This window comes from Aedes albopictus, chromosome 3 (assembly GCF_035046485.1).
Source record: "Aedes albopictus strain Foshan chromosome 3, AalbF5, whole genome shotgun sequence".
Lineage (NCBI taxonomy): Eukaryota > Metazoa > Arthropoda > Insecta > Diptera > Culicidae > Aedes > Aedes albopictus.
The window spans coordinates 201,379,448-201,406,178 of record NC_085138.1 but is presented as its reverse complement, the minus strand read 5'-3'; the positions used below and the strand labels follow the sequence as shown (position 1 = coordinate 201,406,178).

General features: G+C 40.8%; 2 protein-coding genes and 1 long non-coding RNA gene across 3 annotated transcripts; 1 reads left to right on the top strand and 2 right to left on the bottom strand.

Annotated features, from left to right (window-relative positions):
* The first annotated feature begins 908 nt into the window (after positions 1-908).
* Positions 909-7,049, top strand: LOC109404488 (probable ATP-dependent RNA helicase kurz). Its single transcript, XM_029863251.2, has 5 exons — positions 909-1,181; positions 1,243-2,895; positions 4,134-5,770; positions 6,653-6,855; positions 6,921-7,049. The coding sequence occupies exons 1-5, from the start codon at positions 1,107-1,109 to the stop codon at positions 6,998-7,000; spliced, it is 3,648 nt and encodes a 1,215-aa protein (XP_029719111.2). The 5' UTR covers positions 909-1,106; the 3' UTR covers positions 7,001-7,049.
* Positions 7,050-8,760: 1,711 nt separating this feature from the next.
* On the bottom strand, positions 8,761-15,411 carry LOC109404485 (5'-AMP-activated protein kinase catalytic subunit alpha-2). The gene is made up of 3 exons (XM_029863250.2): positions 15,205-15,411; positions 14,654-15,141; positions 8,761-10,063 (listed from the first exon to the last, which is right to left on the bottom strand). The coding sequence occupies exons 2-3, from the start codon at positions 15,119-15,121 to the stop codon at positions 8,894-8,896; spliced, it is 1,638 nt and encodes a 545-aa protein (XP_029719110.1). The 5' UTR covers positions 15,122-15,141; positions 15,205-15,411; the 3' UTR covers positions 8,761-8,893.
* A 2,121-nt stretch (positions 15,412-17,532) lies between these two features.
* LOC134284248 (uncharacterized) lies at positions 17,533-18,829 on the bottom strand. The gene is made up of 3 exons (XR_009995718.1): positions 18,535-18,829; positions 18,145-18,467; positions 17,533-18,080 (listed from the first exon to the last, which is right to left on the bottom strand). It is a non-coding gene; the product is annotated as an uncharacterized LOC134284248 (long non-coding RNA).
* Positions 18,830-26,731: the final 7,902 nt, after the last annotated feature.

The window sequence follows — 26,731 nt, the reverse complement described above, 5'->3', positions numbered from 1 at the left end:
GCTATCCGCTTCATCGGGTTGGTTACATGCGCGACAATTTCGGTTGACCGACACCTCACCAACATTGCTCACAAATCTAGGCGGAACCGTCGTCATTGTACCGCAGATCTCTATGCTCCGGACGATAGATTGGTGTGAGGTTAGAACGATTATGTTCTTAAAGTTCTGTTACGGGAGCGGAGACGGTTTCGGACGCTTCTTTAGCAAACTCGGGGTTTGGGTAGTTGAGTATGCTTTAAGCTAGAATTTTAATTTCATTATTGCATGTTAGGCTAAGTTTTAACAATAATTTTACTTACAACATAAGTCTTCCACATGTATTTCTCCGTCGTAGTGTAACAGTTGTATTTTTGTGTTTTAATAGTAGCTGCATGTATAATTTTAGGTATTAACAATAAGCTTGGCATATTTCATGTGTTTTACTTACATTTCTTCGTATAATAGTTTTAATTCAATTAGAAATTAAGTAGGATTAAGGAAATAATATTGTAAACATGTGAACTTGTGCACATTTGCTATTCGTTTTTGTGTTCCTTTTGGATCGTATTGTCACCGATGACGTTGCCGTCGTTTGTCACTGACGATCGCGATCCCTGCTGTAAAATGCAAGGCCGGGTTGCCAACATGTTACGATACTTAACAACCCGTATAGTATATTGTAAAAATCTCATTTACAATTCACTGTATGGTGTCTAACATTACATCTTATTGTTTTTGTATTTTTTATTTTTACAGTGGTGTTTATTGTAACAATATGGTTCTAAATAGTACTGTAACAATACAACATTCGGTTTTTCTACTGTATTTTTTATTCGGGTACATCCCTGATTTTCAAATGCGCACGAATAATATTGAGTTCGCCGTTATCACAGTACAGTCTGGGAACTCAAATAAACTTTTCCACATGGGTTGCTCTTGACAGCAAAGCAGAGTGGCACTCACGCTCACCCCGCCCGCACGTGCTACTGTTTGTAAACAAACGATAGCGATTATCAAAAGGTGGTTCGATTCTCGTGTGTGCGCATAATTTTGTGGGTTTTTGATTGAAAAACTTGGATTTTATCTTATTTGGTGCTATCAATCAAGTGGCACAGTTAATTGCAGTTATGGGAAAACGACGATTTAACGAAAAAGGTCGCCAGCAGGTCGAAACAGTCATAGATGATACCAGCACAAAACAGGTAATGAGATTTTGTGTCATGTGCTTGCAATAATTTGCCTGTTATTCGATCCAAACTATAGATAAAATTAGACTTCGATGCCTCGGGAGATGATGGATACGGTGGGCCGGACAACGCCAACATGTTGGTTCTGCCGTCGAAAAAACGGCCGACCAAAATCAAACAGGATAAAGCCACTGTGACGAAGATACTGTCCAAGAAGCAGCGAAAGCGATTGGAGAAGATTGTCGATCAGAAACGCAAGAAGGAAAACCGTTCGTCGTTGATCAGTGCACTAGCTGAAGTGCAAGCCTCGTCGGAAGATTTGAAAAGCTACACAAAATTGAGTGCCGTTCAGACGAAGGGGTTGAAACAGTTGTTCCGGGAGCAGAAGCATGGTGTAGTCGTGGAGCAATCCAAGGAAGTTGTGGATTCAGAGAGTGGTAGTAAGAAGCTGAAGAGTTTAGTTGGAATGCGGAAGCAGCGACTGGCGTTGTTACGAGCACAGAAAGGAAGTAAAGATAGTGATGATGAGGGTATGGAAGCTGAAAAAGATTTGAACACTATCGGGCTGGAGGATGAGAGTTCATCGTCCGAGGAAGAGTCTGATTTAGAAGACGACGAAGAAGTTCCAATGAATGAGGAAGCACAGGAGTGCGACGATGCAGAGGAAAGGGAAGTTTCTATTGCTGAATCTGTGCCGCCTCCAACTACCGAAACTCCGATGAAGACTGAAACTTCAACAGAATCGGTCCAAACCAAAGCGAAACTCAAGGAAACAATCGTAGACCGGAAGCCGGCAACCTACGTTCACGTTGAACGTGATCCAAAAATACAAGCAGCGCGTTTGAAGCTTCCCATCCTGGCCGAGGAGCAAATCATCATGGAAACGATTAGTGAAAACTCAATTGTAATCTTGGCCGGAGAGACTGGAAGTGGCAAAACTACCCAGGTGCCTCAGTTCCTGTACGAAGCAGGCTATGCCAATCCGGACCGGGGTCTAATTGCTATAACCGAACCTCGGCGTGTCGCTGCTATCTCCATGTCCAAGAGAGTGGCTACAGAAATGAACCTTCCGACGGATGTGGTTTCCTATCTGATTCGGTTCGAGGGCAATGTATCCGATCGCACCAGGATCAAATTCGTAACGGATGGCGTCCTACTTAAAGAGATCGAAAATGATTTCCTCCTGTCGCATTACTCGGTAATAATCCTTGACGAAGCGCACGAACGGAGCGTCTACACGGACATTCTAGTCGGGCTACTCTCCCGGATTGTGATCCTCCGTGTCAAGAAAAACAAACCCCTGAAGCTGATCATCATGTCCGCCACGATGCGAGTAAAAGACTTCACCGAAAACCGCACACTCTTCGGCAAAATCCCTCCGGTTATCAACGTGGAATCTCGTCAGTTTCCGGTAACCGTCCACTTTAGCAAAAAGACACCGGCGGACTACGTCCGGGAAGCCTACTTGAAAACGGTAAAAATCCACACCAAACTGCCTGAGGGAGGAATGCTCGTGTTCCTCACCGGCCAAAAAGAGGTCAACTATGTGGTTCGGAAGCTACGTAAGGCGTTTCCTTTCAAAGGGGAAACCAATCGGGCGGTGCCGAAGGTGAAAGACTCCGATGAATCGTCGCCCGTCGCCGGCGAAGCTTCCGATGATGACGAAGAACAGCTGAAACAGATGGTCAATCCGAAGAAGGCTGCCAAGTTGGAGAAGAAGAAAAAGAAGGTAAGCTGTTAACGTACTACACCAGGGGACTGTTCTAGATCATCCAAACTATTTTTCAGTTTTCAAAGGATCTGTTAGTGACTAGAATTCCTTTTATTTTGGTTGTAGAGTAATATGTGGCACAATCAACACTAAAAGCTAATTAAAGTTCATAGATTATCAACAGATATGGGATACTGTCGAGATATTCAGAAATTGTTCTGCTATTCAGAACGATTGTGCTTTTATTGTCAGTTCCCCGAATGTTGTTTTCCCGAAAAGAATATAAGTCCCGTCGAAGGAACAGCAGAGGACCGATAGCTCGGTAGGAAGAGATCGCCTTTGTTCACTACTTAAGGTGATTCGGAACTACGTGTAATTTTTGCTATTTTTAAGATCAGAATACTAATTGCCACTGTCCTGACGGTGCTATAACTTTAGTCGATTGTGCACCGCAAGTGAGCATATGAACGATTAAATTTCTAGTCTATGCAATGTAGGAGAATTTGAGATTGGCATCCTACTAACAATAGAGCAACGGGAATCGATTCGACTAACCGTTCGGCACCCCACCACGTCTCCACTAAACAGTAATGTCATTGTCATTTTGCTGCCAAGGAGAAAACGTTACATGTTCAACAATGTTACAATGTTCAACACCGCTACTATCCTTGCAAACGGCGTGAGAACATTTCTGTCATGACACATCTTCCCGGAAAAAAGGCTGTCTAGTCGAGACATCGAGTGACTAGTGTTCCGTTCAACTAAGCGGACTGAAAGACAAAGCGGACTCACTAACTAAAAGACGTGGGATAAGACGTAACTTTCTATTCTCATAGAATACAACCGGTCGACTTCGTTGTCAGAATACTTCTACTTTATTCAAATGCTTCATCAGCCTAGCAAGCTACATTTCTCATGCTTTTACTCTTTACTTCGAAAGAGAGAACTTATCGATTGCTCTCTTTAATATTCGAAAGTGGGATTTTCCATTTTGCCACCACAACTAGAAGATACGTGACGGAACTTCTTGTATTGTTGATAGATTTTGATTTTCTTGCATGAAGTGTTTCCTGAAATGATTTCCAAAAATTTTCTAAGTGCAATATTAATATATATAAATATAAAAATTCGAATCACTTTTAACAAAAATTTTGTTCTCGGTTTTCGGCTCAGCTCGTTATAACGTATATGTATCCTACACTACATACAACATGACAAGATTATAGGTTCTAAATTGTAAACCTTCAAAATTTCAGGTCAAACAGCAGCAAGCAGAAACGGTACGCGTAGACCTGCCGAAGATAAATCTGGACAACTACCAGCTCCCTTGGGATGACGCCGAAGCGGATCAACGAGAGGACGATGAAGACGCTGAGCTCAATGACAACAGCGACGGCGAACTGACCGACTTGGAATCTGATTTCGACGAGGACTTGAACACCTCGGAACTGAACAAAAGTCAACCATTGTGGGTGCTGCCCCTGTACTCCATACTATCCTCAGAAAAGCAGCAAAAGGTTTTCGAGGAACCTCCAGAGGGAACGCGTCTCTGTGTCGTGGCAACAAACGTAGCTGAGACTTCCCTTACCATTCCTGGGATCAAGTACGTGGTGGACTGCGGAAGACAAAAGACCAAACTATACGATAAGGTGACCGGGGTGACGGCCTTTGTGGTAACGTACATAAGCAAGGCGTCGGCCAACCAGCGAGCTGGCCGAGCTGGTAGAGTAGCTCCCGGTCACTGCTATCGACTGTATTCTAGTGCCGTGTTCAACGATGAATTCGTAGAATTCTCACAGCCGGAGATTCAGAAGAAACCAGTGGATGATTTGATGCTACAGATGAAGTGCATGGGAATCGATAAGGTTGTCAATTTCCCATTCCCGTCTCCACCGGATCGTACCCAATTGGAAGTGGCTGAGAAGCGATTGATCATGATGGACGCTCTGCAGGAGAGTATCGTGAATAATAAGAACAAGTCACAGACTCTTAGTCGGATAACTAAGCTCGGCCGAACAATTGCCGCGTTTCCTGTTGCACCACGGTTTGGTAAAATGTTGGCTCTCAGTCATCAGCATGGTCTCCTTCCGTACGCGATATGTATGGTGGCTGCCCTGTCGGTGCAGGAGATATTCCAGGAAGTGTCCTTATCAGAGGATTCGACCGATCATCAAAAGTGGCGAACGAAGAGGAAAGCCTGGGCTGGAACTGGACATTCCCTTTTGCTCGGGGATCCTATGATTCTGCTTAGGGCCGTTGGCGCAGCGGAGTTCGCCAACAGTAAAGGCCGACTTGCGGAGTACTGCGAAGAAAACGGCATCCGATTAAAGGCCGTCAAGGAAATCCGCAAGCTACGGGTACAACTGACGAACGAAGTTAATGCTAACCTCAAGGATCTGAACCTTACAGTTGATCCGGCCATGCCACCTCCCAGTGACACCCAAGCGAAACTGCTGCGTCAGCTGATTTTGATCGGTATGGCTGACCAAATTGCTCACAAGATCCCAGAGTCAGAAATTAAGCTCAAGGCCGATCGGATCAAGTTCAAGCACGGCTACAATCTGCCGAACATGGAGGATCCTGTATTTATGCATTCGAGTTCGGTTCTGCGCAAACGGGATCCAGAATGGGTGTGCTATCAAGAGGCGTACGAAACGGTGGAGGGCGACAAGGCCAAAATGTTTATCCGAGGCATCACGGCCATCGAACCAGAATGGTTGGTTCAGCTGATACCCAAGTACTGCAACATCGTGAAGGTGTTAGATGAACCGGAACCGACGTACCGATTGACAGACGATAGCATCGTTTGTTGGGTACAGGCTACAATTGGCAAAGCTGGCTGGGAACTTCCGCCGGCGGAGGTTGACATGCCGAGGGATACGTTGCGGTGTCAGTAAGTATAAGTAGCTGCTCATTTTCATATCAAAACCGCGCACACTTGCACACTCACTGAGCAACATGTCATCCCTGCTTGAGCATCGTAGATTTACTTCAGCGCCAAGCGTATAGTAGAGCGCCATCTTCTTTTCGATATGTAGGTGCTTTCAGTTTTCTTGGACGTTTAGGATGCCATGGTAGCCCACCTTTTTATAATTGCTGTCTGAATTTTTTTTTTTTCGATTTTTTTTTTTCCGACGTTCGCTCTTTGTGTCCAGCCCACTCAAACTTCTCATATTTAATTTGTATCACAATATGTATTCGCTTCTTTGAACACGTGACACAACCAGTAATTCATGCGCCTGAGTCACAAAAAGCTCAAAAAACTCCGAAAACTTTGCGGTCTGCCTCGTTAACGTTCATGGCGGGAATCGAACCCGCTGTCTCCAGATTGGCGATCCCGATCCGAAGCCTTTAAGATTAACTGGAGACGGGTCATGATCGTAGAGCTTGCCGTAGAGGGCCGCAAAAAGAATCAGCGTCTTATGGTGAAGAAGCCACCTCGAATTTTCAAGAGCACAAATCTGAAGAAGCGTGTGCCGGTTTACACTGAAAATTTGATCGATTGGTTACCAATCGAGCAACTTTTCAGTGCAAACAGACATTCTTTTCCTCAGAATTGTGCTCTTGAAAATTTGAGGTGTGGCTTCGTCATATCTTCATTTTATACGGAGCGAATTTCTTTTCGCCTAAGTAGTTTCAACGGAAAATCATGTTTTGACATTATCTGAAAAAGCTTATTTTTTAAAAGAATTGGCAGCTTTCTCACAAAAAAATACAGTAGTAAAACAGAAGAAACTGTCTTATACCACATGGTCATCCTTTCGTCAATTTCCAGATTTTTCACCAAGTTTCTTCTCGCCGGTGCCGTCTATCCTAAGCTGAAGCAGTTTAGAAAATCGCTCCTTTCATCGCCGGAATCAGTGCTGAAATCGTTTTCCTCATCGATTCCCCGGATTACCAACTTCGTCCGGACGCTACAGCAAAACGAAGTCTACGACAGGAGCCGCTTGGAGGAACTTTGGAAAGCGGAAAAGAACTGTACGTTTCAATGAATTTCAAGTGTCCTCAATCCTAAATATAAACTAACGACACTCATTTTGCAGTTCTACTGTCAGAGTATCAGCAATTTCTGCCCGTATCATGTCATTCGGATGTTGAGAAAATGTGGCCACCCCTGGACTGAAAGGTAAGGTTGAATTGTTTACTGTAGATAAATGTTTTTCTACTGATAATCGTGGAACTGCTCTTATTTGATATCACCCTCCAAATGCTTGGACTCGTCGGTCTTGATGATGAAATCGTAGCCCTTATCTCGCTTGCTGGCTACTGCTTTACCTGACTACTTCTCTTTCTTCCACCCCTGATCGATCCTGACTTGTGGCTGTTGAGTGAGCACTCACACAAGTCGCGTCATAACTTATTGCTACCTACCCTCTGGGACGTCCGGCTGGGTCCGACTTTCGGGCTTTGCTGTCTGTATGTTTCAGATATTAACACTCTTTTGGCCTTGTGAGTGCCGCAGGGTAGCTGTAACTTATCTCTCGACGGCTCCCTTGCGCGCTTTTACTAGTGACCTCGAGTGACTGCTTTGAGTATGCACTATGCAGTCGCATCTGGCGTCTTTGTTGAGCTACCCGTGAAGGCGAAGTCCTCAGTCTGGGTTAACTTTGATGCCATCAGCTTCACGGGTTCTACTGCTGCTAATGCCTTCAGCTTGTTATGGTCATGCTTTTCCGTTAGAGTCGACTTCCAGAGCTTCAGGAAAAACTGCTTGAGCTCCTAGTTGATGTTACCTTCGATTACCTTTACGTGTTTTGTTGACGATGCTCGTCTACCACGCTCCCGTTCATTGCTTCTACGCTTGCGAAGACTTAAATTGATCGTTAAAAGCATGGTCGATAGAAAGCTGGCCAGTGTTACGTCTGTGCCTACGCCTCCACAGCTGTGGCTATATGGGCACTAGCGTTAGTGAGCTCATCAATTTATTTGAAAACATCTTATTACGATCATCAGGTGTAAATTATAACGCAAACTCAGAAATGCTCATACATAGAAAAGAGCCAATCAATTTCAAATCATATAAAAAAAGCAAAGTTTTTTGAAAGATGGACTCAATTTTTATATAGGTAGGATAAATCGGGGTAATTTGACCACAGCCACATTAAGCAAAAGTCCATTGGAGATGCAAAAAAACAACGTTTAATCTTTCGTACATCGTATAGTCACAATGTTTCTGATAATACTATACTAGTTGCATAAAAATATCATGGTCTAATCGTGTTTAAATGCCAAAAAATGATTTTTGAAAAAAGTGTTGTTTTTGGGTCGATTTTGAACCGTCGGGGTAATATGAGCACCCTATTTTCAATAAAGAATTTATATCGCCTTATGCAATACAAACTTAATATGCTTCGCTTGATGTTGAATCATATAGTATCAACTTAAAGTGTACAGAAAACAAACTAATTTGAATGTTATATTACCCCAGACAGACATGTGATACGAGTGTGATTCCTGTACAACGGTACGCAGTGTCAAGAAAATTCTAACAAGACTGACTTGAACTGAGAGAATTTTCAGTATGGCACTCATTTCAAGCGCAATTGTACAGTGATTCTTGTATCACATGTGTGTCATAAGTATAAGGTATTTAAACAAGAGAAGTCTTATGAGATGTTTTTGTTCAGCCCTCGTCGGGGTAATTTGGCCAACAATTTTAAATTTTATTTTTCTTATTTACTATTACTATGAGACTAAATTACTTCGTTCTAATGTTTCAATCGCTTCAATATCAGGCCAGTATTGGAGCTCCTAGGTAGATTTTTAAAAAATACTAGATTTTAGGTGATTTTCCAGTGGTGCTCAAAGTGCCCCATTGGCCAAATTACCCCGATGCCCGTTTCCATGGCATACTTTTTTTTTCAGTAAATATAAACTCTACGCTTGCTGTATATATTCAATGGCAATTTTATTGATCATTTTCTCATTAATACATAAAATAAACTTTGGATACTGATCTATCAACAAATGGCATCTTCGGCCAACTAAACGCTTATGCGCGCAGCAGATGTTTGTTCTAACGAGCTAGTTGAATAATAAGAGCAGCGCACATTTCGAAGAACTCCATCGTATGGTGTCCGGTCGGTTGGTTCGGTATGCCCATTCCGCCGAATCCCACCGGCGGCGGAGGGGTAAGGCTCTCCATGATCACATCGTCGCCCTGTTCCACCTCGTCGTTGGTGAGAGATTTGAAATCCAGCAGGTAGCTCTTGGTGTCCACCTGGTACAGCTGAAGGGACATCTTCACGTATTTGTCGTTGCGCGAGTTGTACTTCCGGACGCGCACGTGGTAGGGATTGATTATTTTCCACTCAAAATCAAGGGCCTTCATTGCACGATAAACTTCCAGCATGATATCGTTGGGTTTGGACTGAGACCGAATGCCGAGATGCCACTTGGCCCGCTTGACCGGTGTCCCGCGGTGTTTGTCGATTGGCATGGCCGTCGCCGTAATGTTTGGCGAAGGAATCGGGGCACTTCCGGTAGTGGCCGGTCTCTCTCTTAAAGGTGCAATTCTTTCCGGATGAATCGAGGGCGACTTGAAGGGTTCGTTGACCGGAGTGTGACGCTCCGGTTGTACCGGTGGAGCAGGCGGAGGACTTACTGCCACGTAAAAATCTTTTAGTTCCGCCTTTGCAGCTTCGTCAGCGATGCGCTTGTTGTCAATGATCAAATGGTATGCAATGGCCAGCTGATCATGCGGATCGCCACTTAGTAGTGCGTTGTGTACTTCTTGTTCCTTGACGCCAAACTTCTCGCATACTTCCGAAACCGCATGGGTGTCAATGACACTGCTATCCTGCTCTACCGGGGAAGGGAATAAATACGCCGGCAGGTCCTTTTGGAACCATTCATGTTTCTTAATTTCTTCAATAGTTGCCCTCTTCAACGGATCGACCTGCAACATCTGGCAGAGCAAGCTCACCACCTGTTTGTTCAAATACTCCGGAATGGGGAAAATACCAGATTTGATCTTCCTAAACAGCGTCGGAACGTGCTCGTCATCAAATGGAAGCGTTCCGCACAGCAGAGCGTACAAAATAACTCCACACGACCAAATGTCCACCTCTGGACCAGCGTATAACTTTCCGGAGATAACCTCCGGCGCTGCATAGTTCGGTGAACCACAAGAAGTTCGCAAGAACTCTCCATCGAGCATCATGTTGGAAAGTCCGAAATCGGCAATCTGTGAAAGAAACAATAATGGCACTGTAGAGAAAGATCATGGTAATTTCTTTACGATCAGCAGGTAATATTTTTTGTCACACGCCTTGGATCGCTTTGCGGTCTTCGGCAAAGTTTTTCAGGACATCTGAGGCGGTACTGTAATATAATCGGTTACATATGTACTTTCAGAATAATCTTAATATTTTATAAGGAAAATTCAAAAAAGTAAGTTTTCCCATAAAAAATCCCATAGAAATTTCAATCGCGATGCGCAAAGTGTATGCATAACCGATCGCGCTCAATTTTGCACCGTCGTTCAGGACCCGAATGGAATTAAAAAAAAAACTTGATCCGAAAAATCGACCTCTATGACCCACGCTAATATTTATATCCCTTCTGGAAACAAATACCAGGATAAACTCAATGAATAGAACAAAGTTGTGTTGTGTCCATTCAAGCACAACTACTTCGTACCAAATACACGGACGGAATCACAACTACTACCGTGACATCACCAAATGCCAATAACTTTTATTTTGTTCCTAATTAATTTAATGGCACAAACTTCCCAAATGGAGCAGAACGTGCCTCTGGAGCCGATCTACTGATTGGTTCCTAATTCCCTTCACCCCATGCAAAACAAACGGGTTGAACGGAATTAGGAAGCGAAAAAAAAAGTTATTGCAATAGAACAGATCGATGAAGTACTATAGATTTGAAGTAATGAGCTGAATTTTAGTATGGTGAGAAGGTCAATTCTCCATTTCCGCAATGAAATGGTGCGTGGGTGTCATGATTCCTTGCCTAATTTGATGCTGTTTGAGCAAAACTTTGGGTAACAGTGTTGTTGTTTTCTCCATTTCTTGCAACATAAACAAAATAGTTATCCATAATTTTGCTCAAACAGCATCAAATTAGGCAAGGAATTATAATACCTACCCACGCTTTTTGTACCATTTCATGGCAGAAACAGAGAACTGACCCTCTCGCCATATTGTCGGGCCGCCACCAAACCGGACTTCGCACAATCAAGTCGCGACGCGACCCAACTCGCGACGTTTTTAAATCATGTCAAAGGTAGTGCGCATCCTTCCCGTTGTTGTCAGCAACACAGCGCACTAGATGCGAAACAGTTGCGACACTTGTGGACCAAGAAAATGGCAATTTTTGATTGAATGTCGGTCTTGATTCCAACCGGATAGACAATACTAAAATTCAGCTCATTACTACAAATCTAGTACTACATCGAACGTGCCCCATTAGGTAACAGTGGAAAGTGGAAGAAAGGCGGTATGCCCGCATAACCATGAACAATACTATAGTATAGTAGTATAGTACTATAGTACTGTTCACCATACTGTTAGCAACTATTTACCTGAGACGAGACTCGCGAAGAGGAAAAAAAGCAACGTCAAGTGCAGCCCAACTGAGCTGTCAGTTGTAGCCCGTTTGATTACGTTACCTAAAACGAGTAAAGTATTGCTATCCGAGATAAATTCTGAAGCCAAAATTTACTCCGAGCAGCATTTTCTTCTCCTGTGCTGCCAAAAATAAATTGAAAACAAAATATTCCAATGATTACTTTGCTTGGCGATTGTTGGCGATGCAAAATTTCACCTCAACATGATTTTGTGCGTGAATGGGATTCAGTCACACTGCATGTGAGGTGATGCGGTCACGTACGTGTTTGAACCACCAGCCCAAAACATACACAGTAAAACCGCTCAGCACTAAAATGTGTAAGCCCTACTCATAAGTGCATAATTTCCAGACCACACAAAAATGTGTTACAGTTACACATTCTCTAAAAACAGCTCGTACACTCGTCTAGATGCGAAATGTCGATTTTTTTTTGTTTTCCAAGGTCACTAGTAAACGTAGCTAGATTGTTGTACAAAAATTTTTGGGAATTTAACGATTTTGCGGACACAGGAGCTGATTTTGTGAATGTGCAAGGGTTACACATTTTTGGTGTAGTCTGGAAATTATGCACTTTTGTGCTGAGCGGCGTTAGCGTGTAATGTCAACACAGATAGGAAGAAGAAAAAAATAACAAAGCGGAGAAAAAGAAGACCGTCTTCGCGAGTCTCGTATCAGCTATTTACTACAGTACCTCAACAGTATCGTATAACATTCAGAGTAACAATAAATCAACCGTACCATGAACGTTTTCAACAGTTTCACAGATGGTTCTCAGGCAAATTACAATATGGGGAACATGTTTACTGTTTGGAATGTATGGTAGATTGTATTTCTCTATGCGGGTGGTCGGGACTACTACGAAAGGCCGAATCACGAAAGGCCGAATCACAAAAGGCCGAATCACAAAAGGCCGAAAGCACGAAAGGCCGAAGGTAACAAAAGGCCGAAGCACGAAAGACCGAATGGAACGAAAGGCCGAAGGTAACGAAAGGCCGAATGTAACGAAAGGCCGAATGTAACGAAAGGCCGAATGTAACGAAAGGCCGAATGTAACGAAAGGCCGAATTACAAAAGTAGCCATTTTATTACTTAACCCTTTCCTTTCCATTACTTTTACCATATAACAAGAAAAAAACATATAAGCAAATACATATTGTCCAACATAAATTCATTATACTCAAATCTTTTTAGAAGTTTGAACTGTTGTCTACAAATGTGGCATGTATAGTGATAATTATACATAACATGGCATAATAAGCTTATAACAGCAGCACATAAATGATAGAAAGGCGAAATAGCTGGCCGAACAACTATGTTTGTTATATATGGTATGTGGGGGCAAGATGGGTCAGGGGGCAAGATGGGTCAGTACCGTTTTCAACCGTACTATATATTTTTTGAATCTTTCAATAATTTTCCCAGATGAACGAAGTGGATACACAAAAAAGTGATATATTGTTTTAAAAATTCTTTACGTTTCTTGCACAGAATAAAATAAAATATTTTTTCGTTATACTCCTTATGCTATACATTCCATATAACTACGTGTATTGTGTAGACGGGGCAAGATGGGTCACCCTAATTTTTCGGTATGTTTGCATAGTTTTTGAAAATGTTTTATTCTTCATTGAAAGGCTATTCTGTGACCTACATTATCGAAGCAATTAGAGCACTGATAGTTTGTGAAACTATTTTTGAAATTTTCCTACAAAAAATATAAGTTTTCAAAGTCCGTTCATGGCTACCTGAACAAAAATCTTCTAGTTCTGAGAATAATCTACCGATATGTTTCAACACTTTTTTCATGTAATCTGTACGTCTGTGAAGCTTAGATGTATAGAGAAAAAATAGAAGATATAGTATTTTTTGTTGGAGAAAAATCGAGTTTTCTGATAGCTGACCCATCTTGCCCCCGTAAAAATGAGGTGGGGCAAGATGGGTCATGTTTTGAAAATTACTTGTCAAGAAGCAGGTTTCAAACTTTATGACCTTTCTATACTTTTATATCATAGCTGACTAGTGTATCTGAGAGTCGTGGTAAAATACAGAGAAATGCGATTTATATTCAGACAGTTATAGGGGTCCATTTCTTAGGTGACCCATCCTGCCCCCACTTACCATATATAGGGAAACGCTTGCTGTCCGAACTCGCTAACGCTCGTCGGACTTAAAAAAAGATAACAACTTCTGTTCGCATTATACCTAGCACACTATTGGAACTGCTGTTTTCCTTGGATTCGAGTCGACGCAATTACGGTGCATCGGATATCGGATACTTCGGCGGCCTTCTGCCGCCTCAGTTCCTCAATCCTCCATGCGGCTACGCCGCATGGTACACATTTATGTGCATTTTACGTTGGAGTGGGGAGTTATTTTTTAACTATTCAATTTGTGGTTATAACATACATACATACATACATTCTTTTAATTAATAGAGTATTTGACTAAACGGAAACCAAGTGAATATGCGTTTTTCGTAATTCGGCCTCTCGTTACGTTCGGCCTTTTGTTACATTCGGCCTTTCGTTACCTTCGGCCTTTCGTTACATTCGGCCTTTCGTTACCTTCGGCCTTTTGTTACATTCGGCCTTTCGTTACCTTCGGCCTTTCGTGATTCGGCCTTTTGTGCTTTCGGCCTTTTGTGGTAGTTATACTGGTTTCGGCCTTTTGTGATTCGGCCTTTCGTGGTTCGGCCTTTCGTGATTCGGCCTTTTGTGTTAATCCCGGGTGGTCAGTCTGAAGATGTATATACAATTATACATCTTCATTATTATGCTTATAATGCTCAGACATCGAGGAAAGTATTGAATAGGCATTACACAACTTCTTTAGGGTGGCTGAAAGTCTCTATAATAAAGCTAAATCAATTCTTTAGGGTGAATATATGACGAAGCCACAATTCGAATTTTCAAGAGCACAAATCTGAAGAACCGATGTTTGTATTGCGATGAAAAGTTGATCGATTGGTCATCACCAGCGGGTTACTAAACAATCAATTTTTCAGCAAAATTCGACATAAGATTCTTAAGGTTTGTGCTCTTGAAAATTTGATCTGTTGCTTCGTCATATCTTCACCTTAGAGGCAATCGTTGGACAAATGTACGTGCTGTAAAATATAGTCTTTTGCAATGGTTGCATAAATACCTAACTCTTATCAAGCTACACCAAAACATGACATTTTCCCTACCTTTACATGCCTGTTGTGATCCAACAGGAGATTCTCCGGCTTCAAATCGCGATGTACAATCATGTGGCGATGGCAATAGTCCACCCCGGAAATGATCTGCTGGAAGAACCGTCTCGCTTCCGTTTCCTGAAGTTTGCCGTTGTTTACGATGTAATCGAACAGCTCGCCTCCGCTGACATATTCCATGATCATGAAAATATCGGTTGGGGTGGATATCACCTGGTACAATTTGATTATGTGCGGATGTCGGAACAGCTTCAGGTTTTGAATTTCGCGACGAATTTTTCCGACCACATCCAGGCTCTTGATCTTCTGACGATTCAGGATTTTAACAGCCACCTTGTGCTTCGTTTTTGTGTGCTCGCCGATTTTGACCTTCCCGAAGGTCCCCGTTCCCAGGGTGGCCCCCAGGGTGTAGTAACCTATCTGTACCAGCGGCTGGGCCGTGGTCGTCCCCTTGTCGGTCATTGCGTCGCCCCTTCTATTGACTAGACGGGAGAAGAAACATAAAGATCACCTTCAGAACCTTCACAAACCAAGGTCGCACTTACCTCCTAGCGGATAAGTATTTCAATTATGCTCAATTATATGCATAAATCATTGAACTAGTACATCACTTCACTATAGCAATATTTTGCTAAATGTTTGACGAAAAAAATAAAATCAAAACGAGTTTGTTCTTTTTATTTTGATCAATGAAAAATTTTCTCACGCAAACCACCAGACGGCCACTCACTGACGTACAATCAGTCATTCATTTTTTAAGCTTGCGTCGGGATGAGCTTTTTAGACCACATGTGTACACAGAAAAAAAACTTGAGTAAGTTGTCAAAAAGATGCAAAGAATGAGCCTATAGATAGTAGAGTAAACATAGCCCGCATAGTTGTAAATTATATACTTACTATTATGCATATTATCGACAACCATTTACGGCTATAGGGCTCTGCACGAAGTTGTCTCCTTCTCTTTCACTCTTATTGAAATTTTGTAAACAACAAGGCCAAGAAACGTCAAAATCCCATACAAAATCAAAACAATGCAGTGGCCTATACCTGTACAATATCCCATATTATCCGCTATCACATTAGGTGATAGGGTTGGTATATTGTAACATACCCCTTGGCAAATTGTAATGGGCCAAATGACAATATGGCGAATAGGCTGTTAAGTTAGGTTACAATAAAAAATCAGCTTTTTTCTCGAACAAAATTTTCGCAAAACAATATGCCACAGGGTGGGTATATAATTCATTTTTCGAAACAATTACAGTTAGTCAAATTGTTAAAATGTAGTAAAACCATAAATTCAGTGAGAAATCAATTACACTAAATGAATAAGTTCGTTTAATGTGCAATATGTTATTGCACAGTTCCCACTAAATCGAACTGCACAGTATGAAAGTGTGACGGTTGAAAAGTGTGACGATAAGTGCAACCGCCCGAATAGAAAATTATGGTTCATGGTATCGTGCATATTATAAGATGTTCATTTGTGGAATAATAACGATAGACGTAATAATAAATTTATAATTGAATGATTCAAGTCTTTGAAATGAGATCATTTAATACTTTTCAGTTATCATACTATTAATGATAACGATTCCTTCTATGATTATTGAATCATTTTTAATCATCCATTTTCAATGAATGTGCTGTACGCAATCAATCATTATAGTGTTTTCCATTGCATTTAGATTCCTCAGTCATAATCGAAACGTAAATATGATAAGCTTATGAAAACGTACCTTGTGATTCAAGTCTCATCCGGAGGTGCTTGGTAAAATATTTCTGGCGACCGATTCCCAAACACCCACACTGAACCGCTACCGTGGTATTGTGAAGAATATCGGAATATTGAATGTCGCAGATTTTGTGGAGAGATAGATGCATTCCCGGGTACATCCTCCGTCTCTTCGTCGTCACTAAACCGTTTTTAAATACCTGCACCTGCATCGGTTATCACTGGGGATCCATTCTTAATCGATCCGCCGAGAAGAACATTCCTGCTTCCAAAGTTTCTTTTTTCTTCTCACCTTTAGAACATCACTGGGTTTCAGCCGACCGCGAGCACTGATTCTATTTGGTGTAGTGCATAAACACCACACGAGAAGCACCAAAACAGCTTGATCACGGCAATCCCACGGTTCGATTCCCGGTCCTCTAAATAAAAAACGCTGAGGAAGTAAACAATGATTCACGAAATCGTAGCTGAACTTGACAGTGTCCGACAAAAGTGCCCGCAGGGGTGTGCTTTTTTCAGTCGATAAAGCAGATGTGTGAAATATTTCCGTTTTATTTTTATTATTCGCCTTATAATACGATTAATGATAAAGTGATAATAACATGTATAATTCGGCAAAATTTTTGTTCGAGAAATTTGGCATTTTTGAATGGTAACGATACTTAACAACCCATTCGGTCTATCATCAAAGTTCCCAAAATGATAACTGCTATCATCAAAGTGATTCGTCCTATCATCGATTTATAATCCACTTTATGATAGCACGAATCATAACTAAGTCATACACTGTACAATTGATGTATGATACCGTTTTATTCGGGCGCGCTCTCTGACAGCATTTTGACGTCGAGAAATGTCACAAATAAGCACGTGGTGTGTGTTTCGCCTGATTCTTTCTCGATTTTGTTTTGATTCTCATTCATCTGACAACCCGCGCATTTGGCTTTCTTTCTTTTTTCTCACCCAGAGTCATGACCGGGTGGCCAGTTATACAGGTTTATGCATTTCTCTTGTAGAAAAAGATCATAAAATGTGTAATTTATAAAATTGATATCGGCAACCGTGCTGGAGCACAAAAATAGTGTGATAGATGAAGTGCATCAAAAATCCATCTTTCAAAGCAACCAGCAATATTCAGAACAATATGCTATACTGTTTTTTTGTCTTTTTAACATCATAAATATAATGAATTACGAGAAATTTGTTGTTTTTTAATAACTGCTTTATTCTTGCTACATAGTATTACAATTATCTGGTACTGGCGATTATTTATCTTATAAAGGTAAAGCTGATGGAAGCTCTTGCTTAAACTGAGAAATTATCCTTGAAATAATCTGATTTGTTGAAAATAATTAATTATTTGAAACTTGAGGGGAAATTCGCTATTTCAAGCAGTGATTTGCATAAGCTTAGATATCAGGTGACCGTAGCATGTTCTCAGCAACAACAGCTTTCTCCGTAACGCCAAAGCAGGTCCTCCGACCGAATTTCGTCGCCACTAGGAATTAATCTGTGAGCTGCTGCTCATCTGAATCCTCTTCCAATTTGAGTTCGTTGATACTTAGTTTTCGCGCCAGCATACACTCTGAAGTTTGTCCAGAAGTTTACTCCAGCATCGGTTCTTTGTCATTGTGGACATCCCCCGCATCGTTGGGGCTTCTTCCGCAGGAACGTTTTGTCAGGGATCTGTAATCAGCATTTTGAAATTGATAATATTTTACAAAGTTTGTAATCTAATCACCAAACTCACCTCAAAATTCACTTTTCCGGTCTGAATGAGATTGCCGCCTCAACATCGCTTTGGTGCTTATTTTTCGATGGGTTTTCCGGAGCTGATGCTTGTGTTTATCAACACCGGAACCAAAATCGCATCGTAGTCCAACGCCAGGTCGGCCGAAAAGAACCAGCTTAAACTCTCCTCGACGCGCATCACTCGAGGTATCGGGGCATCTCCGGGAAAAGGAGCGAATCCTCCTCCGGTGTGAGAGGTGTGTTCCCGAAACAGGACATCAACCTCCTGGCTGGAACTGCTCGCAGTCGTCTTTGTTGCAGTACACTTTGTTGGAGGTTCCCCTGAAAAGCGACAACAACAACTCTGTTAGCATAAAACAAAATACAAATAGAACCCCACAAAACTTACCTAATTATTTACTCCAGACAGTTTCACCGTAGCAGGAATTAGTCTCTGGGTAGCCGCAGTTTTGAATTAGTTTGCGAAAGCTCGGACACCGAGCCGCACACCACCATTTTGCACGTTCGATTTTGAAGAACTCGCATGAGACAAGAAAATTTGCGAAAAAAAAACACACGCGCACAGTTACTGCATAACAATTTGACGTATGGTCCAATAAAAGTGAAACAATGTAATATTTCGATGTGTTCGTGGCGGCGGTATTTTTACAGTTAGCAAATGGAAAACAAATGAAAACATGTACACCATTTAGCATGATGTCCCAAGTAACAATTTAAATTCCTCTTAGATTTGTTTATTTTTATGGAAGCTTTATCATAGCATGAAGAATTCATGAAACATTTATAGTTGTTTTTATCAAGAGAAAATTATCTCCGTTAGTATGCGGTATTTAAGTTTTCTTCAAGTTAATTATGAAAATCGCGCATAAAACAACTTGATTCACTAAGGCATTTAATCTTATAATAAGTTTTAAGACGTATTTGAAGTTATTTTCAACACATTGATATGTTGAGAAACCACTTTAGCTAAACGACTTATTAGTTTAATCAACCGATAGCAGACACGACTGTTAACTTTTTAGCGGACCGGAGAACTTGTATAAAGAGGTTTTTCGGAGTTCGTTGGAAGCACGTCTTTCACGTTCGGTAGTTGAAATCCAAGAGACCCGACACAGATCGGGTGGTTTATTGGGAAGGCAATTGCTATAAATATGTTTATGGTAGATGCACTCAAAATCGAGAGTGTTTAATTCACGTTATAATTAATCCTTTTTACTAACACGCTAGAAATGATACAATCATTTGAATGGACATAATAGTCCTTCCCTTTTTATAGAAATTTGTTTAGTTAACATTAAGAATAGTATACTAACTGTCTGAGATCATTAATCAAAGAAATGAAAAGTTATCAATCAAAAATATTCAAAATCGTTTCGACAATTTGTTCTTCGCGTTCTCTTTGAACGGCGTAGCTGGCCATCGAGCGCCAAACCACTTTCCATCTTTCTCTTTCGACTCGGTTTATCCGTTGACGACCTGGTTTCTCCCATCTCGTGCTCCCGGAAACCGAAGAAGGGCTCCTCATCGTCGCTCGTTCTTGGTGGCAATGGATCTGGATGATCGACAAGAGGATCGACATGTACCACCATCCTGCGACACGCCCCTCTGCTTGCGTCCTTAGCGATTTTGACTTGGCTCCTGTGAGCCGTTGTTGTTACGTCGTTTCCAATCGTGATCTGCAAAATATTTTTACATATACGTCTTAGAAAATGCGCTTTTAACCATTTAGTCTGGTGGTGGGGATCATGGTTTTTGTACCACAGTACATCTCCCGCCATCAGACTATCCAAAGGATCTTCATGATTCTCTTTGGTATTATAATCCATTGCTCTGTTATTTGTATCATCATTGGCGTTATTGGTTTTAGTTTGCATATTATAATTGTTAGTATGTCGTTTTGGATTAATCAAATCGATTAACACTTTTGGGGTATATGCTAAAACTTTTTCTGAAGGGAAGAAACCCTCCATTGTCAAACTATTATTCCTAAAATTGATTAAGAAAACGTTTATCAGGTCCTCCAACTCCAAATGCATGTACTCTGGATCAAGAAGCAACTTTTTTAAAACATTTTTAACAGTGCGAACAAGTCTCTCCGCCTGACCGTTACTGGCTGGATTGTACGGAGGACTGTTTAGAACCCTTATTCCCTGCCTTTCAAGAAAGTTCTTAAAATCATGAGCATTGAATGGAGGGCCATTGTCTGATACTAAAATATCTGGAAACCCAAATCTAGCAAAATATGCTAACAATTTTTTGATGACTTTTGAACACGATGTTCCGCTTTTCATCCACTCAACCTCCACCCATTTTGAAAAACTGTCTACGATCAATAAGAAAACATGATGCTTGAAGTAGAAAAAGTCGATATGCACTCTACCAAATGGTCTAGTGGAAGGTGTCCATTTTGATTCAATGTTCTGCTTTGGGTGCACTGCCATACTAGCACAAGCATCACATTCACTGACAAATTTTTCAATATCAGCATTAATTCCGTACCAGTATACAGAACGTCTTGCTAATTGCTTCATTTTTACAATTCCAATATGATTGGCATGTAGAAGTTTTAAAATTTCACTCTGCAAATTCTGCGGTATTATAACTTTATCCTGATATAACAAACAACCTTCAACTATTTCCAAGTCCTGTTGGTTTGCAAAGATATCTTTGAAGTTTTTCTCTACCCGTTTTGGCCAACCATGGCGCATGAAAGTCATAATACGTTGTAGGAAAGAATCAGCTTTTGTATTTTTCGCAACATTTGTAAAGTCAATTGGACAATCATTGGTAAGATTAACGTGCTTGATACAATCCAAATCCAAATCTTGAGGAACCGACTGCTCTAATGGGAAACGTGAACAAAAATCGGCATTACCCATTTTTGCAGAAGGCCTGTACTGGATATCAAAATCGTATATTGACAATTCCAAAATATAACGCTGTAGTCTTGTTACAAATATTGCATTCTTGCCCTCCTTGCCGAAAATTCCTACAAGTGGTTTATGGTCGGTAAACACCGTAAACTTCTGTCCATAAAGAAATTTATGAAATTTTTTAATTGTGCATACTAGTGCAAGCGCCTCTAAGTGGAGGATTGGGTATTTCCTTTGGGCAGAATTGAGTGAAAATGACGTAAAACAAATGGGTTTCTCTAATCCGTCAACAGAATGTGCAATAACTCCCCCAAGCCCATAGCCAGAAGCATCAGAAACTACGATGACTGGTTTTCTGGGATCATAAAATTCAAGAAAATTTGTTTCTAGAAGTGATTTTTTTGAATTTTCAAAGGCTTTGTTGCATTCATCGTCCCAAGTAAATTTGACTTCTTTCTTAAGCAAGTTATACAAACAGTGTAACTTGGAAGACAACCCCGGAATGAACCTGTTATAGTAGTTAATTAGTCCCAAAAACGATTTGAGCTCAGTTACGTTTGTTGGTGTCTTTGCATTTTTAATTGTGGCAATTTTATCTGCACACGGCGACAAACCTTTTTCGCTAATTACATGCCCCAGATATTCTAAACTAGTCACAAAGAATTTACATTTATCCCAATTCACCTTAATATTTGCTTTGGACAATCTATCCAAAACAATAAAAAGTTTTCGCCTGCAATCTTCTAAATCCTTTCCAGCTATGAGAACATCATCCAAATAGACATAAACATTATCAATTCCCTGCAAAATTTGATCCATTATTTGCTGAAAAATAGATGCACTAGAGGAAGCCCCCTGAGGCAGTCTATTGTAGATAAAAAGGCCTTTAATCGTATTTATCACCATGAATTTCCTTGAACGTTTTGTTAATGATAACTGTGTATAAGCGCCTTCTAAATCAAGTGCGCAAAACACCTTACAACCTGCCAATCCAGCAAAAAGGTCTTGAGCTACAGGTAAAGGATAAGTGTTGGGAATAATAAGTTTGTTGATTGAAACCTTACAATCAATTACCAATCGAATATCCCCATTCTTTTTCATTACAACTATTACGGGAGATGCCCATTCACTTGTTTGTATCGGAGTTATAACATTCTCTTTTTCCAATCTGTCCAAATACATTAAAACTTTATCCCTTAGCCTGTAGGGAACGTCATAAGCTTTCCTAAAAATAGGTGTGTCTGTTTTTAAAACCAGTTCGGCTTCATAACCATTGATAGGAGATGAAAAATCTTTGATAAAAACACCAGAAAATTTGTCCTTAATCTTATTCATTAAATCATCATCCGTATGCCCTACATTATTCACAGGTACTGAATTGTCAAAAAAATTGCGCCAGTTGGGAAAGAAAACATCCAACCATGTTCTGCCTATCAGAGGAATAAAATCATGATCACTGTCCAACACCAAAAGTTTCAAATTCTTCTGTATATTTCGAAATTCAACCGCAACAACCGCCTCCCCAGCGACGTTCAAACTGGAACCGTTTACCACTATCAAGTTTTTAGAGCTTGTCCTAAGGGGCACATTCAACCTAGTATCAAACAACCTTTTTCCAATCACAGAAACAGAAGCTCCACTATCAACTTCCATTTGCAAAATTTTTCCCGCAACGGTTAGTTCAAGTAAACAGGGACTGCTTAAATGGTTAATAGAAGAAATATGCATACACTCTAAATCACCTTGATCTGAATCGTCGCTAGAGTCATCCCACGTCATCTGGTTCATCATGTTGGATATAGTGTTCACCGTGCTCGAACCAGGCTTTCCCAAGTTGACATTATTGATAGGGTCTTTTTTAAGTTGCTTTAAACGGAAGCACTTCCTCTTAACGTGCCCGGCCACTCCGCAATAACTGCAAATTCTCTGATCGATCACTACTTGTTGTTCCGGCTCCAGCTCAGCAGGGTATACCGGTGCATCCTGATAGCGGCGATGTGATTCCTCGAAGCGCACATTTCTGGGCTGTCTGTTTCGCGATGGACTGCGGAAATGAGTGCGGTCGTTATACCCTTGGTTGTACCTGTTGTATGGTTTCGAGCTGCGGTCGGCGTTCCTCACCGGTGATTTGTACTGTGGCCTGTAACCTAAACGGCTTTTCACGGGCACTCGACCTCGGCCCTGCGCCAAATCCGCTATACGCTGCAAAACCGCCCCTCGACCCCCAGTGAGGCTGCCTATGGATGCGATTTGTCCGGAACCATCCTCTCTTGTTAGGGCTCTAGCATGGGAAGTGGCCATTTCCCAAGTAGTTATTATTTTCTCCGCTTGAGCTAGATTCAAATTTTTCTCGTCCTCAGTTAATAATTTTTGTCTCAAAGCGTCATCAGACAGCCCAATGAGAACTCTGTCAAGGATGCGGCCATCTTTGTCATCCTTGAAGTTGCAGTACTCTGCCTGAAGCTTTAGGGAAAATAAGAAATCACTGGCCTTTTCATCCGGTTGCTGCATCCGGGACCCAAACTTATACCGCTGGATCAAAGCTGAATCCGTTTTGTCAAGCTTCTGCTTTAGTTTTTGTATCAATTCGTCAAGTGGGGCTGCATCCAGCAATTCCTCACTAAGGTATAAATTTTGGGCCACCTCGAACAGGTATTCGCCCCCCAAAAGAAACAATTGATCTTTCTTGTTCTCATCCGCCACCTTGTTAATGCGGAAATGGTAGCCGAGTCGCTTATACCATGATGCGAATGACTGCCCTTTACGGTAGGGGTCAATGTTCGGAGCTACATGAGACATCTTTATCAACACTTCCCCAAAGCCGATAATGTTATCAGAACTGCAAATCACACCGCTAATTCCAATTAGAAAAACTCGTTGGATGAACAGTCGATGAGCTGCCAGAAAATTATTTTACGGCTAATTTAAACAAAAGGAAGAAAAACACTCATCAAACCTACGCAATAAAAAATTATCACAATTGTTCACTGTCTATTGTCCCTTTTCTTATTCGCGAGACAAAAGAAACAAAGCGTCACCTTAATGCCACAAAATGGCGTTCGTTAAACACAAAAAAATATTCGTGCTGGGTAAAAAAAAACCCTCGTTCCTTACCTCTACCAAATCTCCGGAACGTCCGGCCGACAACCACGGGTTGATTCTGTTGCGTTTTACCTTAGCTACTCCTACGAAGGTGCTGCTCGGGTGGCGGAGGAACGAAAATTCCGATTCGTTTTCCGCGCTGATTCCGGAAGAAAAATCACTGTCCGGGCGATTCACTGCACTGGTTTTCCTTTTTCTCGTCGCCAGATGATATGTTGAGAAACCACTTTAGCTAAACGACTTATTAGTTTAATCAACCGATAGCAGACACGACTGTTAACTTTTTAGCGGACCGGAGAACTTGTATAAAGAGGTTTTTCGGAGTTCGTTGGAAGCACGTCTTTCACGTTCGGTAGTTGAAATCCAAGAGACCCGACACAGATCGGGTGGTTTATTGGGAAGGCAATTGCTATAAATATGTTTATGGTAGATGCACTCAAAATCGAGAGTGTTTAATTCACGTTATAATTAATCCTTTTTACTAACACGCTAGAAATGATACAATCATTTGAATGGACATAATACACATAACATCATCAAATTTTATTAAAAGTTTATGCTTCGTTTATTCATCTGAGTTGTTCTCCTTTAAAAACTCCTTAAAGCTTTCAATTCTTGAGCTAGAGCCTCTACCCTCGAACGAGAACTAAGCGGAATAATAAAACAACGAACTATCTTATATAGTAGTGTGCATAATAAATTATGCAACAAATTGTTTGTTATGCAAATATAAACACTCAAACATTTTTGCTCACTGTTAATTTAGCCGTTTTGGTGCTCAAAAGTAATCATATCGACGAAATATTCATTTTATAGCCAATCAAAAATGCGAGTAGCTTGCTGCTGTCGTCCAACCTTCAGCCAGATACTCACACAGGCCACAGCAACTTGAATCAAAAATGAAATGGGTACTTACTGTGACTCTTCGCATGCTCATGCTAAATAGTGTAATACTAGTAAATTTTAGTAATGCACTAATTAAATACACGAAACTATAATATAATTGCCCGAATAAAACGGTATCATACATCAATTGTACAGTGTATGACTTAGTTATGATTCGTGCTATCATAAAGTGGATTATAAATCGATGATAGGACGAATCACTTTGATGATAGCAGTTATCATTTTGGGAACTTTGATGATAGACCGAATGGGTTGTTAAGTATCGTTACCATTCAAAAATGCCAAATTTCTCGAACAAAAATTTTGCCGAATTATACATGTTATTATCACTTTATCATTAATCGTATTATAAGGCGAATAATAAAAATAAAACGGAAATATTTCACACATCTGCTTTATCGACTGAAAAAAGCACACCCCTGCGGGCACTTTTGTCGGACACTGTCAAGTTCAGCTACGATTTCGTGAATCATTGTTTACTTCCTCAGCGTTTTTTATTTAGAGGACCGGGAATCGAACCGTGGGATTGCCGTGATCAAGCTGTTTTGGTGCTTCTCGTGTGGTGTTTATGCACTACACCAAATAGAATCAGTGCTCGCGGTCGGCTGAAACCCAGTGATGTTCTAAAGGTGAGAAGAAAAAAGAAACTTTGGAAGCAGGAATGTTCTTCTCGGCGGATCGATTAAGAATGGATCCCCAGTGATAACCGATGCAGGTGCAGGTATTTAAAAACGGTTTAGTGACGACGAAGAGACGGAGGATGTACCCGGGAATGCATCTATCTCTCCACAAAATCTGCGACATTCAATATTCCGATATTCTTCACAATACCACGGTAGCGGTTCAGTGTGGGTGTTTGGGAATCGGTCGCCAGAAATATTTTACCAAGCACCTCCGGATGAGACTTGAATCACAAGGTACGTTTTCATAAGCTTATCATATTTACGTTTCGATTATGACTGAGGAATCTAAATGCAATGGAAAACACTATAATGATTGATTGCGTACAGCACATTCATTGAAAATGGATGATTAAAAATGATTCAATAATCATAGAAGGAATCGTTATCATTAATAGTATGATAACTGAAAAGTATTAAATGATCTCATTTCAAAGACTTGAATCATTCAATTATAAATTTATTATTACGTCTATCGTTATTATTCCACAAATGAACATCTTATAATATGCACGATACCATGAACCATAATTTTCTATTCGGGTGGCACTTCCTGACGCAAAATGTACAGAAACTACTTTCTAGCTTCAAAAAGGTAAACAAACAATTGTCAAAGGCTGTTACTTTTGAATAAAACGAATAAGTTTCATTTAAGACGAACAAATCTGCCTTAAGATTATCACTAGTAAAAACAATCTTCAATAAATGTTATAGATTTCATGCAAGGCGACTTGGTTTCATCATTGTTTTGAGGTGGTTTGGATTAAAGGTAATATCAATTGATGGCGGCTGCATGAGTTTTGTTCGCTTGGAACGGCAGCCATGTTTAGAAAGAATTGAAAAAGTGGCGTAGACTTTTGTTTTTATAGGAAATTTATGTCTTCGTATATTAATGAATGATATTATTTTTGAGGCGCTTTGTTATTTTCGTATGTTTTGGGTGACATATCAACGATAAAGTGGGTATGGCACGACAAATTTTGATTCCCTGTCATCAATGATCTGTCAGGTAATTTTAATGCTA

Excerpts from the sequence above, each read along its gene's own strand:
- LOC109404488 (XM_029863251.2), top strand. The coding sequence starts at position 1,107 with ATGGGAAAACGACGATTTAACGAAAAAGGTCGCCAGCAGGTCGAAACA. Across the intron at positions 1,182-1,242 it reads ATGATACCAGCACAAAACAG|ATAAAATTAGACTTCGATGC; the intron begins GTAATGAGATTT and ends TCCAAACTATAG. Across the intron at positions 6,856-6,920 it reads TTGGAAAGCGGAAAAGAACT|TTCTACTGTCAGAGTATCAG; the intron begins GTACGTTTCAAT and ends CTCATTTTGCAG.
- LOC109404485 (XM_029863250.2), bottom strand. The coding sequence starts at position 15,121 with ATGACCGACAAGGGGACGACCACGGCCCAGCCGCTGGTACAGATAGGT. Across the intron at positions 10,064-14,653 it reads ATCACAACAGGCATGTAAAG|ATTGCCGATTTCGGACTTTC; the intron begins GTAGGGAAAATG and ends TTTCTTTCACAG.